A 15570-nucleotide genomic window follows, 5' to 3' on the forward strand; every position below is an offset into this window, starting at 1 on the left:
TTCTTTCTTTCTTTCTTTCTTTCTTTCTTTCTTTCTTTCTTTCTTTCCTTATCCATTTATTTATTTATTTATTTATTTATTTATTTATTTATTTATTTATTTATTTATTTAGCCAATTCCTTATTTTGGGAGGACAGGGACTCATTTTTAGGGCTTATTTTGCAATTAAATTGTTTCTGAGCCCCTAGCAGAACTAAGCAGTGGCTTTCAATCGATAATGATTCTTGCTTTCCCTTGGGATATTTGACAGTGTCAAACATATATCTGATTGGCACAGTGGGCAGATAGTTGGCATATAGTGGGTAGAGGACAGAGATGCTGCTACAAGCATCCCACCTCCTGCACCCATGACTTTTTCAGCCCTGACTGCCAGGCATGATAAGGTTAAGAACTGTTTTAGAGTCAGGGCCTAAGTTCAGGTGCTGGCTTAGCTCTTCCCTATCTCTGTGACACTGGACATGTCATTTAACCACCTGTCTCTGTATGTATGTATGTACATATGTGTGTATATATATATGTGTGTATACATACATATGTACATCTACACATATGCACATAAAATATATACACATATGTGTACACATATAAATATATGTATATGTGTATATATACATATATATTTATATACATCTATCATGTGTCTATCTATGTATCTATCTATCTCTATATGCTGAGCTCTGCAGATCAGATGAGGTCATTTGTAGAAAATACTTAGGATCCTGCCTGGTATTGTCGGTTACCATTATTGCCAACTGTCACATAGATGTTATCCCAGTTTCCTTCCTCTCTCTGGTCATTTTGCCTCATGTGTGAGCCATCAGAAAAAGGTGTTGGTAAAGCCAGAGAGTTATCACTTAGACCGCTATGCGTAGGTGCATTTGAGTATTTTAAAGATCTGTTGGGAGGTCTCAGAACTGGCTTCCCTTTTTGACTTCCATTATAGCAGCACCACTCTGGGCCCTCGGCTGGGAAATATTAAGTGGAAAATTCCCCAAATAAACAATTTATGAATCTCAAGTTGTGTACCATTCTGAGTAACATGAAGAAATATCATGATGTCCTTCCTGCTCTACTCCATCCCAGCCTGCTCAGAAAAGAACTACTTTTCATCCAGTGTGTCCGCACTGTCTATGCTACGCATCCGTTAATCACTTCGTAGCTTTCTTGTTTATCAGATCAGCTGTCATGTGTTTTGAAGGGCGCATCAGGTCCCTGAGGAATGGAGGGACAGACAGTGGTGAGCTGCCATGTGGGTGCTGGGAATCAGCCTGGGTCCTCTGGAGGAGCAGCCAGTGCTCTTAACAGCTGAGCCATCTCTCTAGTCCCTGGATGTGGGTTTTCCCACAAGTAGCTATGTTGTGTTCATAACGGAGAACTGCATTTTAGTTTCTTTTTCTTCACCTCAGTTCTTTTATGAGGTTGTGAAACGATTACGCAAGAATCTATGAACAGCCCCCAAAGCAGGCCTAGACATTTCTACAGAAACTGCTTGATTCTTATTCCTTGGAGGTGATGTGAGTTCACAAGCTAACATGATTGGGATAGAAATAATGTTAAATGAGCAGATAACTGTTGTCTCTCTTAGTTTTTATATTAGCAAACATTGAGTAGGAATTATCTTGTTGAATTAAAAAAACAAAATCCAAAAGGTTTTTGATAAAAGTGGGATAAAAGCGTCCACCCCCATCCATAACCCATCCACAGACTGTCTTTGTTCTAGCGTTCCTAGGAGACCAGTTATCAGTGTTCAACTCCAAATGGTAATTGAGGGAGGCATTATAAATGAATGCTTTCCTTTTCTTGTCCAGTGTCTGGACAATATGAAATTCTGTAGTTTCTTCCTATTGTGTGTATGCACGCTTAATGTGTGTATACAGGTGTGAGAGCATTGGCACATGTATACACAAGCAGGTAGAGAGCAGGCGACATCCTCAGGTGTCATTCTGTAGGGGCTGTACCCCTTGTGTTTTGAGACAAGTCTCATTAGCTTGGAGTTCAATGGTGTAGGCTCAGCTGGGTGGCTGTGGAGTTGGAGGAATCTTCCTGTCTCTCCCTCTGTGGTATGGGACTGCAATTGTGTCCCATCGTGCCTGTAGTTTTTACAGACGTTCTCAGGGGTGGAATGCCTGTCCTTGTGTTTGTAAGGCAAGCACTCTCTACTGGCTGACTCACCTCCACAGCCACTGTTTCTTCCTCGTTGAACAGGGATGCAGCTTTCTGGTGGACCAGGGTTTCTTAACCCCAGGATCACGGATGTTTTGGGTATCTCTGTATGGTGGGGGCCACTCTGGGCGTTGAGGACATTTAACAGCGTGCTGGGCCTTTGCCCATTCTATGTCAGTAGCAGTCCCCTGAAGGAGGGTCAGTGACACTGCTTGATATTTCCAAGTCATTCCCAAATCAACCCTGGTGATTGCAAGAAAAGCTGTTTACACCATCACATCCAAAGGAGAAGTTTTTTTTTTAATCTTCCCTGACTATTCAGCCCAGTATTGGATCAGTTTTTGAGGTATTTAAACTGTTTTATTAGACTTTAGTCCAAACTGAGTCTGCCTGTTATCTGTTTATACATACATACATATATTCATACATACATACATACATACATACATACATACATACATTTGTATGTATACACACATATACACACATATATATACATATACATACACATATACATATATACACATATACATACATATGTACATATATACACATATGTACATATGTACATACATGTGTGTGGCAACTTTACAAGCCATCACAACTTGCCATCTAGTGGCTCAGAGTATGTTCTGATTGGGATGTGAAATGTCCTTCATACATTCATCTTTTGAAGCTTCTTTCTCAGCTGATGTTCCTATTTTGGAAGGCCATAGTGGGTGGAGCCTAGCTGGGAAGGGTAGATCACTCGGGGTGGGCTTTTGAAGGTATCCACCTTCTGCTTCTGGTCTCACTTCTGATTTCCTGATCCAGCCCGATGTGAACAGCCTCCTCCTTTTCCTCTTCCTCTTCCTCTCCTATTTCATACACAGTTTTGTCTGAAATCAGAGCTTATCTCTTAATTCTCTACTGATATTTTAAACATAAATGCTGCATGACCATATAAATTTGTATCCTTTTAAAATATATTCTTATTATCAACGCAGCATACTTTATTGTAAAAATGATGCATGCCTGGAAAAACACACATGAGTTCATTATCGTTTTTTAGCTTGTAAAACAAAGTTGGAGTTTGTTAAGACAGAGACTTACAGGCTTAATGAGAGAGAAAAGAGAGAGAGGGGGAGGGAAAGAGTTGGGCGGTGGGAGAGGGGAGAGTACATGATCAAAACACAAGGAATGAAATTCTTAAGTGATAAAAGCAATATTTATAAAGAAAATGTTTTAATAGAGATTTAAGAATGGGCATTAAGAGAAAGAGAGAGGAAGTCAAGAATGAAACAGTAACCTTCAAGACAGGGTGCTTGCCTTCCTAGGAGAGACAGGCCTTGGACTGTTTTCTCAACATTAATGGTTACATGGCAGGTCTATATTTTTTAGTTAAAATTGAGCCATGATATTTTCTCAGTCAGATGAGCTATCCTAAAAATGTGTTAAGTAAAATCCCACTGATGGCACATCCTAATTGTCTGATGTTGCAGTGTTTTGCTTGTGGGTGCCTGTATATTCTTATGTGTGCTGATTTTTTTTTGTAGTATTTTGTAGTAGACAATGTGGCATGCATTGTACTGTACTGAGATTTTTGTTTACTTGGTTAGTTGCATTTCTGTTGTTGTTGTTTTTTGTTTTTGTCAGAATCTTGCTTTATACTGCAAACTAAACTTGAGCTTAAAACCTTCTTCTCCAGCCTCCCTACTTTTGGGATTATTAATGTGAGCCACCACGCTCAGCTTGAATTTTAAGTTCAAAGCTCCCCCTCCCATTTATAAGATGCTATACTACTCTCTCAAATTTAATTAAAAGGGGAAGATACAAACAATTTAAGGCTTCCAAAAATGCCATTTTTATTGGTGTGTGTTGGGGGAAGAAAGGAGAGAAAGAGAGAGAGAGAGAGAGAGAGAGAGTGTGTGTGTGTGTGTGTGTGTGTATGCACATTAGTGCTTGTATGCATGTACTTGGAGGCCGGAAGAGGATGTCAGGAGCCTATCGTGATGTCAGGAGTTCTATCGTGATCCAGTTTATTACTTGATTACTTAGAGGCAGTGTCTCTCCTGAACCTGGAGCTAGACAGGCAGCCAGAATGCCCTGGTGATCCTCCTGTCTCTACTTCAGACAGTGCCGGGATTACAGCCTTGTACATCGCCATAGTAGGCTTTCCACCTAGGTTTGAGTATCCTCACACTCCCACAGCACACTCTTATCCGATGAGCTGTATCGCCAGCCCCGACAATCGCTTTTTAAAAACTTACTGCTTAAGCCTACCAGCACGACTGACTTTGTTTTGCAAATTCCTTTGTTTCAAAGTCTGAGGAGATCCTGGGCCTTGATATACCAGTGGATGCTGTGAGCCCGGTTCCATTTTTCTCAAAGGTCAGGTTGTATTTTGTTGCCCAGCACTGCTGGCAGCTGTAGAAACGGGCTTCTGTATGTTGTCATTTGAAAACTATTGAATGATCACTTCCTGGGCTGGAGTCACACTCGGTGGAAGAGCTCTTGGCTAGCATACAAGAGGCCCCCAGGGTCGCTCCTAGCTAGGCAAAGTAAAAATAGACGTTTGTATTCTCTAGTCCTAAGATAATGTCCAAAGTTACCACCTGACTTAGTTTCTACTTGTGAAATGCAGACTTGCTTTTAGCCAACCCTTATCGGCAGGCAGAACTTGAAGAGACTGAGGGAGTTTAAAGCCTCCTAAGGAAAGGTTCCACTGTGTTCCACTGTCAGGGGCCTGTGGCTATCTCCCACACATTTCAGTGACCCTTGGAAGCCAGAAGCAGCCCAGAGAAGGCAAGGACATCTGGCTGTTCATACCAGTGCTTTGTTCAGGAAAGCAGGAAGCTCTGTTTTCATCTGGTTATTTTAAACGTGTAATACTTTCAAGAGGATTGGCAGCGCCTTAGCGTGTAATCACTTGAGCAAGAAAACAGCTAACAGACAAAACAAGATAGACAAGCAGACCAGAAGGCTGGCTAGAGGCATGTGTTGTAAGTCCCACCCCTCCCAGGTACATAGAACATCAAGAAATGTTAAAAAGTTAAGTTTATTAGACCCAAGATAGGGAGGGGACCAGAAAAGTTTCCTCTATGGGGGTGGGGCCGAAACCCCTGAGCTGTGAAGATTCTCACTGAACCATAACCTCCCCTCACCCCCACACTCGCTTTAAGTGTGCTGAAGCAGCAGAAATCAATGCAGAGTGAAAACATGGTTTGGGAATAGCCTGGAGGGGCTGGAGAGGGCTCTGGGGGAAGCTGAAGGCAGTGACAGGCAGCTCAAGATCCCCAGACATAAGGCAGAGGGATGGTGAGGGAGAAAGGATGATGCTCTCCCCTACAGGAGAGGACTTGGAAGGAGGGTCACATGAGGACTGTGGCTCTGATAGCTCCTGTTCCTTAAAGGATAATGTTTCCATTTGCAAGGGTTGGGAAATCATGTAGAAAGAAGGGAGAGTATAGTTAGGTAGGGAAATGTGAACTAGTAAGTCAGGAAGGCTGCCGTGAGCTCCCTATGGCGCAGATGGAACCTGAAGCAAGATGCACTCAGGGCAGAGAATGAGACAGCGTACTTCTCCACCGTACATCCTGTATCACTAAGGCTGGTGCCTACACACACTCGTGGACTATAGATAGACAGGGTTCTGTGGAACAGAAGTCATTTCTGTGTTAGATGAGCAGACATGTGTGCTGTACCCCGTGGCCGAAAGGCCTCGTTAGCAAGAGCACTGGGAAACACCACTAACTTCAGGACAAAAGTCCATGAGTTTCTTGCTGTTTTGTTTCCCTCCATAAGGTTTAGTGTTCCTGGAGAAGCTGTTATATATTTAGTACTCAGAGCGCTACAGATTGGGGGTGCTGAGTACATGAGATGAGTGATGTGGTCTGTCACGAAGAGGTGCACACCCCTTGAGAGAAGAATGGACAGAGGCGAGGACACTCTGCTGTGGGCACTGTGGGTGGAGAGGCAGGGGCTCTGACTAAGGGAACTAGGAAGAGCATCTTGGAGGAGAAGCACCAACCTCACTGATTGGGTAGGATGCTGGAAACAAGTGTGATGTGTACCCGTTACAAGGTGGATGCTTTATTGATGAATATATGGATCTTGGTAAACCTAAAACCAAATCAAAATCTTCCTTACGATGTCAGCTAAAACTGAATGCTTAGCACTAGGACTTATGGTTTAGCATCCCCCTCCCCTTTACCGTTTATACATTGCTGTTAAGACAACCTCTCATTTAGCACAGGCTGGTCTTGGGAACTTACCTGAGGATGACCTTGAACTTCCAGTGTTCTTACATCTATCTTCCAAGTGTTGGGATGATAGGTATATGCCATTATGCCCACTTGTTAATTGATTTTCTTTTTCTTTTCTTTTCTTTTCTTTTCTTTTCTTTTTTATGTAGGATCTCACTCTATAATCCAGACTAGCTTGGAACTCACTAAATAACCCAGGTAGCCCAGGTTGCCCTTGAACCTTGTGACAATCTCCTGCCTCAGCCTCCAGAGTGCTAGACATGGCAAGCATGTGGCCCAGCTTGCTATTCTCCTGATTGTTTTCAACCCTGTGTGTGTTTTCAGCCCCGTGTGTATCATCTGCTTTCCCATGCCAGGTCAGTACCATTGCCTGTGTTGCTTTTGTTCCTGATGTCACCTGCCGAGTGTCAGATGGGGGCAGTTTCACTTCCCGAGGACACTCTCTTTTTGCCTGCTGTGGGAAATGCCAAATAGATTTTTAAAACAAAAAGAAAACCAGCCATTATCCTATCCCTCAGAAGGGATCACTGAAACCATTCTGGGATTCTATTTGTTTGCTTTTTCTATTTATTTAGAAATTATATGTGTTAAGCAGAAGCAAGACCATATATGACATTGATACGTTTTTCTAATTTGTATCAGTGTTGGGCTTATTTCTCTGGCTCTAAAGCCTGCCATTCACATGACCCAGCCAGAGGTGGGCATCAGTGCCACCAAGATGGCATCAGTGTAGTGCCTCCCAATGGCTCCATGCTGTAAGAAATGGAGATCATGTGACCCACGAAGGCAGACTGTGCTTTGCGTAGCAGGAACTGAGTAGACTGCTGTTTATATCTCATATTACATTTTTAAATTTCATAGCCACTCAGATCTGTGCTTCCAGAAGTCTGAATGGAAGGCAAAAGATGTCTTTGCTTGTGGAGTTTCGTTCTAACGTGAAAACAAAACAAAACCCAAACCAACAGGTTGAGAGAACCAGAAATCCTGGCCCATCTCTCCCCAGAGGCTGTGCTCTGTTATTCACAGGCTTGTTGATCTTTCCAGAGACAGGAAACAGGCTTCATCACATCTCTCCCTGGGCTGTGGCGCTCTAGCTGAAGTTCTGTCTGTATTTACATCGTGCGTGTTTATGTGTGTAAATGCAGGTGCACGTCAGCTTCCATGAGTGTGTGGAGGTTGGAGGACATTCTTGGGTGTGGCTCCTCACCTTCCATTTGGTGTAAGAGAGAGCCTCTTGGCCACTTCTGCCTTTGCCAGGCTGGCTGGGCTTCCAGGAATTCTCCTCCATCAGACGCAGGAGAGCTGGGATTGCAGACACGCACTGGCACGTCCAGGTTAATGTAGGTTCTGGGAATCTGAACTCAGATCTTCACCCTTGCACAGCAGGACTTTACCCATTGAGCCATCTTCTGAGCCCCAACTTGGAGGTGTATGTCTGTGACACCTGTGATCGTAGCACTTGGAAAGTGGAAGCAGGAGTTCACACAGGAGACTCCCAGGCCAGCCCGGGATATATAAGACTCCCCCACCCCTACCCCCCTACCCCTTGAAAAAACCAAGGGCAAAAATAAAAAGAATGTTTTTCCCCCTCATTTTATTCTCATTTTGTTAGCACTTGGTCCCAAGAGCATAGTTTAGTTTCAGAATGAAGCTGAGGCTTGGTTCCAACAGGACTTCAGGGCTGCCTCACTGTCACCCTCTGTGTCCCCATCAGGGCATCCTGTGCTTTGCCACAGAACAGTCCTCCCCTTGTTCCTTTCCGCTGTAAGAAGAGCAGATTTGCCTGCTCTGCAGTGTCTCCTCCACAAAGCATGCTTTCCGAAGGATACCTACCCTGTCTCCCATGCACTGAGGCTGCAGTAGAGCCGTCAAGGATGCCCCCGAGTCCCCAAGGACAGCGTGGAGAGTGGAAGGCTGCCCCTCACTCTTGTCTGAAGCTTGGCAGCCAGAGGCGCTGGGGCAGCCAGAGTGGATTACTGAATGGGATCTGATTTGTGGGACATTAAAAGTCCTCTTTACCATTCATGCACTTGCAAACGTAGGAGGCAGGAGACTGAGGTAGGAGGAGGACAAGGCCAGTCTCAGTGGCATAGTCTCAAATAAGATAATAATAATTCTATTTTCTCTAAAACATTATCCCCACTGGCAGGAGATTCTTACCTTTGGAGAAAACTTCTGGAGGCTTTAGTGTAAGACTTCCAGCTGCCTACGCTAAGAGTAAAGCGCCTTTTTGGAAATTAATGAAGAAGGTGCCTAGGGGTGTGTATATGTGTGTGTGTACATGCTTGGAGGTATGTGTGCACATGTGTGTGGAAGTCAGAAGTGGACCTTAGGTATCTACCATTATTGTTCTCTACATTATTTTTTCTTGAGATAGCTTCCCACAAACCCAGCATTCAGTGATTGGCTAGATGACTGGTCAGCCAGCTCTGGGAATCTATTGCCTGTCTTTACTCCATCTCCCAGTGTGAAGGTCATTCATTGAACCTTTTATCTTTTCTTTTAATTATCTGCTCTGAAGAACATTGAACTGAAGCCACGGCTCAGCTTCCAAGATGGCGCCACTTAAACTGCATGTGCCTTTCTGCCTCCTCTGCTGCCTGGCCGTGGTGCATCCCTTTAACTGGCAAGACCCGCCTCCTTTTGACTTTAGGCTATCAGGTAAGAGTGATCAAAGTCCAAGTGACTTCAAGATGTCACATTTTTTGATGTGTGAGGAAGGCCTTTTAAGAAGTGTTCATGCAGGGGGCTGGCACGATGACCTGGTGCAAACATGAGGATCTGAGTTTGAGTCCCCATCACTGATGTAAAAAGTTTTCAGTGTGTGTCGGGTGGGTGGAAGCAGCAGGATCTTGAAGCTTATTGGAGATCCATCCTAGATGACTTAATGTGCTTCAAGTTCAGTGAGAGATCCTGCCTCAAAAAGCAAAGATGGAGGGTGATCAAAGAAGGCATTGGTCCTTGACCTCTGGCTTATATGATCATGTACACACATAAGCATGTACACCTGAACATGTATGTGTTCATGCACACACTAACGAGTGCTTACAGTGCTCACACATGCATGCTTGCTCCCTTGCACACACGCATAAGAGCATATATATTCAGGGACATCTTTGTTTTAGGGTGGGGAGGAAACCTCACCCTCTTCTCTTTACAACCAAAACCAAGAATATGTTTTCTTCAACACAATGCTTGCAACATAGGCACTGTAACATACAGACTGTCAGCTTGTATGACCATGAAAAATTCCCTCAACACCTCCTTCTCCCTTCCTTCACTGCCCTAATTCAACTCCTGCCAGGTGTAGAAGATACTTGGCTGGGAGTTTACAAGAGAGTCTCCAACCAAGATCCATGAAGGTGGGATGGGGCTTGTGTCTTGGCAAATGAACCTAGTCCCAGGGAGGTAGAAAGATGAGAAAATAACAACCTGGACCCTTGAGGTCCAAAGGGACATGACTGATTCTACCTAAGTGTGAGGAGAAGTGGAGGCAAGTAGATGCCTGGAACTCCAGAGAATAGACAAGCTCACTTTTTCTCTTCAGTTGTGTTCAGAAGAGAAGAAAAGAGGAAGAAGGTCTAGATGGTAGTAGAGACAATACTAGAAGGGCAGCCAGTGTGGGACAGGTACATCTCGTGGCACCAAGAAGGACACATCTTTGCTTCTGGAGCCTTGTGAATGCCCATTCATCTTAAAGAACTCTGACGTGAAAGTGTGTCCATCTGTGTCCTGTGGAGAGCACAGCATGAGGTGGCTTGAGCATGAGGTCATGTTGTCTACACCCATACTTGGATAGATGTACTTCACTCAGGATCTAGTTGTCGGGTCTGTTGAGTGACTTCTTACGGCATCTACAAAAGGACTTGCATAACTCAGTGTTATTGAGATAAACTTTGCCCTAATTAGGGAAATGGATGAATCAATAGGAAAGGGTCTGTGCTTTGTATTGATATTTGCACAAGTAATTAATCGGATATGTCAGAGGTCCATTTATCCCTTAACACTTGCCAGGAAGCGAAGGCACCATGGGTACCGTGTTGACTAAGGTGCAGAGCTTGCAGTCAGGCAACCTGTGACCTACTTGAAATGAAGTTCATCTTTCCAGGTATCATTTTAGGTCACATGACAGGTAAGTTCTCGTTCAGGGTATGCTTTAGATAATATACTCTTATCGGTGAAGGGTGAGAATTTAAAGGCATGTTTTCTCTCCTCCTATCTTTAAACATCACTTGGAAATCTCCAGGGCGGGGTTATTTATTAGGTTGTTCATCCTCCTGAGTTATCATCTTGTGTTAACCCAATGCCATATTCATTCTAGATGCTCAAAAGTGGGCACATGAGTATTTAAAAATGATAATTAAATAGATTAAAATAAATGATGATTATTCTTTATAATTTATTAGATGACTATATAGAAAATATAGCTATTTGGGTTATGATTCACTTAATTGGTGAGTGTGTGTGTGTTATAAGTGCATGAGTGTCTGTGAGTGTCCACACCTCTATATACAGGTGGAAGCCATAGGAAAAGGTCCAAGGCCCTGTTCTATCACTGTCTACCTTATTCCCTTGAGACAGGGTCTCTCACTGAATTAGGCTGACAGCCAGCAAGCCCAAGACATTACCCACCACAGCTCCGGGGTTTCAGTTCCCCGTGGCCATGCCTAACTTTTTGTGCTGCTACAGATTTAAACTCAGGTCCTCAGGCTTGCGTAGTGAGCACTCTTATCTATTAAACCATCTCTCCAAACTCCTCTTTTGGTTACCTACCAGGTTAGGTAACCCAGGCTGACCTCTGACTCACTATGTAGCAAAGGCTGGCCTTGAATTATTTATCCTGTTGTCTGCTCCTGGCAAGCACTGATATTACAGGCACGTGCTGCCGCACTCGGAAAGGCTTACAAGTCTGGACTAGAGATAACGCTGCATGCTGATGAAGGAAAATAAAAGTATAAAAAAAGAATGCATTTTACTTCCCCCCTAGAATGTGAACATCTCAAGGCAGGAATATTTGACTACCAAAACCATGTACTGAGTAGCCTGTTATAGGGCTCAAAGTTCCTATTCAAATGAAGTTGAAGAGGACTAGCAAAAGATAGGTTCTAAGCCACGAACTATAGCATGGAAACTCCAGCTGGTCCAACAGGTCTCTTTCTTCTTCTACCTTATGATGCAGATAGATGGAGAGACTGAGATGCAGGCACATAGGAAGTGCAAGCTGTAAGACACTCACCCTTTTCCGCACCCAGTGTGCTGCCCGTGACTCCCAAATTCAAGATGAACAGGCTCCTAAAGTAGAGAAGGTTTAGGAGAACCGTAGGTGATTAAGAGGTTCCCTTGGTTTCTGTGGTGTTAAGATCTCATAGGAGGGGAGATCTATTTGTGTGGTGTGGAACTCTGATGATAGGGTCTCCAAGGTAGCTAAGAATTTAGTGGTAGTGCCCCCCCTCCCAAGCCCTGCCACGCTTGCTTATGGGTGGTGACACAGCTGCTTGTCACCTTCCAATTACACCAGGCCTAACTCCACAGATAACCTGAAATGGGAGTGGAAGAACCTTTCGTAATTCTAAAGAAGCCCTGGAATGTTCATCAATAGGAGGGCAAAGTTAAACAAAACAAATCAAAAATCAAAAACCTTTGAGGAAACGCTCTGAAGTTTGAATGGGCCCTGAGGGAGAGCTGAAGTCCTAGGGTAACTCTGCTAAATCCAGCCTTTGACTCGGGGGAAGAAGAGGAGGAGGAAGAGGAGGAAGTAAAGGCTGTTGACTGCCGGTTACCTGCTACAGTCAGTGAATACACACACTTTGTCTACATGACTGTCGTGCAGGCTGGTGAAGGGTTTTTTATGTCTCAGCTCTACCACTGGGCACCGGAGAGAAGAGTTAAACTGCTTAGGCCAGGGCACCATAGCTTGGTGTCTGAAACAGAACCACCTGGATCCAATATTGGGCTCTACTCTGCTTTGCCGTCTGTCCCTTGAAGCTGCCTCCTACCATTTCTTTGCCAGTGTGGTGGGCCAAGAGATTCTGGACCGTGACCCAGTAGTTCTTCAATTTGAATCAGACTTGACTAGTCTAAATTTTTAGATGTTAGTCTGAGGCTGAATTTAGACACTTGACTCTTTTTGATGCAGTTGCATTAGGCTGAGGACCATGAGTCAACATTTCTAAAGATCTGGTGATAACCCATGATGCCGGCCTTGTGTAGGAGGCCTTATGCATTGAAAGCCTCCATCTCGGGTTGGTGCTTCACATATGAGTCATCGGTGGAGGATGTGAATAAGATGATTGCCAAGACTCGAACCCTTTCTGAACAATGTTGCATGATTACGGATGCGGGTGCCAAACATTACATAGCTGTGGCTATTTGGCAGAGCCTGTACAGCTCTGTATCAGTCAAGTGAATGTTGAGGGCAGGCTCAGTGTATCAGAGAAAGTAGGAGTCTGGATTTATTGTGATTTGGGCCTAACGTCTAAAAGTAAAGCATGGATTTGATTGAGGTCTAGAAAGGAGGGCAGTTGCAGGTGTATGGAAGGGGTTGGGCTCCAGAAAGAGGAGGGGATTCGGGAGTGGGAGAGTCAAAGAATGTATGTGATGGGCTTGAAGGAAGGACAAAGGAGGTTGGTGGTGTTTCAGCTTAGTTCTCCTCCTTTCTACAAAATTGTGTTCAGCCTGGTACCTTAGAGGCTGAATTTAGACTAGTGGGGCCAGCTCTTGAGCAGTAGCTAGTTTGGACCAGTGTCGTCATTTTCGGCATATTATAATATTACACACACACACACACACACACACACACACACACACACACACACGGAATTCTTGATTCTGAGGAAGAAATGATTATGTCTGGGATGTGGGTTATTCCAGATTAGGAAGAAATCATAGAGATTGTGTAGAGGTTTGTTTGACTCCCAGGATCCTGGCTTGGAATTCACAAGAGAGAATTCTGGGTTTCGGGGTGGGGCTGGGCATTTAGAGAGTGAGGAGGAGGAGTTGGGAGATGGTCATTTAGTTTCATCTTGAGCCACTGGCTTTTGATAATGCTATGGAAAAATGCCAGGCCCAGATGTACAAGAAGTGTGAGCATAATGTAGTGATACATCCCTTTAATCCCAGCACTTGGGAGGCAGAGGTACCTGATTCTTTGTGAGTTTGAGAGTAGCCTGGTCTACAGAGTGAGTTTCATGACAGCCAGGCCTACACAGAAAAACCCTGTTTCGACACACACACACACACATACACACATACACACACACACACTGTAAACACTAACCTGAAGTGTGAGAGTTTCATATTCATAAAGGGAACAGATATAAGTCATGTTTCATATACTTTGTACAGAAATAGAAGCTGGAGACAATTCCCTTGGGTGATTCCAAGCATCTTGCCAGAAGACACAGCTACCTCCATCTATTTGTTCCCAAAAAGCCCCCTACATGGTTTGTACAAAACAGGCCCTTGGGTAAGGTGAGAACTGAGAGGGTGCTGGGGAAATGAGGCAATCAGTGATATGCTTGTCACACATGAAGATCAGAGTTCAGATAGACAGCACCCATGTAAAACCCCCAGTTCTGAGGAGGCAGAAGCAGTTGACTCCATGGAGTTCATTGGCTGGTCACTCTATTCCATCAGCGAGCTCCAGATTCACCGAGGATTCTGTCTCCAAAAAATGAGGTGGAGAGCAGTCAGGAAGACAGCTGACATAGACGTCTGCCCTCCACATTCACATGACGTACGAACACACACACACACACACACACACACACACACACACACATACACACACACACATGAGAGAGAGAGAGAGAGAGAGAGAGAGAGAGAGAGGGAGAGGGAGGGAGAGAACAGAAACTATTAGCCATATTTCATTGCCTTGGATTTCTAATCACAGTAAAGCCCAAGGTGGACTGGATTGCTGCCGTGTGTTTACATGAAACTGCATGAACCTATTTTTCAGCATTGTTTCATAAGCTTCAAGCGGTGATGTCTGCTGCCAACTCTGGCCATAGCAAAATCCCCAAAGGAAATGGATCTTACCCCGTCGGTTGTACAGACCTGATGTTCGGTTATGCCAATGAGGTAATGCCCTACTTCTAGTCTTAAACCCTGAGGGCTTGCCCTTACTTCTAGAACACGTGATAACTTGACCCTGCATTCACCTGAGAATGATTAATTGGCCATTCCCCTTGCAATGCCTTTCATCCTTTATTATCGCCTACAGACAACTATTATCTGTTACTGATGGGTTTAACTTCTACTCAAAGCATGACTATTCCATCTTTTTTTTGTCTTTTGTGCTTCTACTCAACCCTCCAGCAGCTTGCACACTTCCATAGACCTCTTAGGGAAAGATAGGGATCTGGCACCTGGTATTAAAATGTTCAAAGCACGGCACTTCTCTGACCGCATTTGACTGAGCCTATGTTCGTTTCCCAACAGAGCATCTTCTTGCGTCTGTACTACCCGGCTGAAGATCAATATCGTTTTGACACTGTTTGGATCCCCTACAAAGAATACTTTTGGGGTCTTAGCAAATTTCTTGGAACATCCAGTTTTGTAGGTGACATTTTGGGCTTCTTCTATGGTAAGATTTCTGTTGGTCCCGTTCTGAAGTTCTGGGCATGTGTATGTTTATATGCATGAGTATACATGCATAAGTGTAAGTGATTTAGAAGCAGAGTTACAAGTAATAAGACTGAGGTTGATTTTCCTCCTAAGGTGGTAAGGAGGGGATTTGTTTTGCTTTTTTTTTTTTTTTTAAACTGTGTGTGTTTGTACTCTTATGCTCATGAGTGTGCATTCATGTGGAGGCCAGAGGACAACCTGAGGTGTTTGTTATTCCTCAGAAACACAGTCCACCTCCTTTGAGGAAGGGTCTGTCAGTAGTCTAGGGCTCACCCGTTGGGCTGGGCTAACTCATCAGCAAGCTCCAGGAACCCTCCCGGCTCCACCTCCCCGGCACTGGGATATCAGGTGTGTGCCCGGTGTTTTTACGTCACCACTTGCAAGGCAAACACTTCACCAGTTGACTGATCCCTCAAGCTGGAAAAGACAGAATTTCTTAAGGGATTAGTCAACACCGAGAGAAGTGAGGGTTCTTTACCATTTTACCCATTCTGATTTTGATGTGACCGGATGGGAATGTCAGACTTGTCTTAAT

General features: G+C 44.2%; 1 protein-coding gene across 1 annotated transcript in view; it reads left to right on the top strand.

The window, feature by feature from the left end:
- Positions 1 to 15570, top strand: part of Pla2g7 (phospholipase A2 group VII) — a 35202-nt gene that overhangs the window by 4565 nt on the left and 15067 nt on the right. Inside the window, exons 2-4 of the mRNA XM_055612247.1 lie at positions 8929 to 9068; positions 14368 to 14489; positions 14850 to 14994. Coding sequence (XP_055468222.1) covers positions 8963 to 9068; positions 14368 to 14489; positions 14850 to 14994 — 373 coding nt within the window. The 5' untranslated portion in view covers positions 8929 to 8962. The remainder of the gene's footprint in view (positions 1 to 8928; positions 9069 to 14367; positions 14490 to 14849; positions 14995 to 15570) is intronic.

The sequence above is a fragment of the Psammomys obesus genome, unplaced genomic scaffold, assembly GCF_907164565.1.
Source record: "Psammomys obesus unplaced genomic scaffold, mPsaObe1.curated_primary_1811, whole genome shotgun sequence".
Taxonomy (NCBI): Eukaryota; Metazoa; Chordata; class Mammalia; order Rodentia; family Muridae; genus Psammomys; species Psammomys obesus.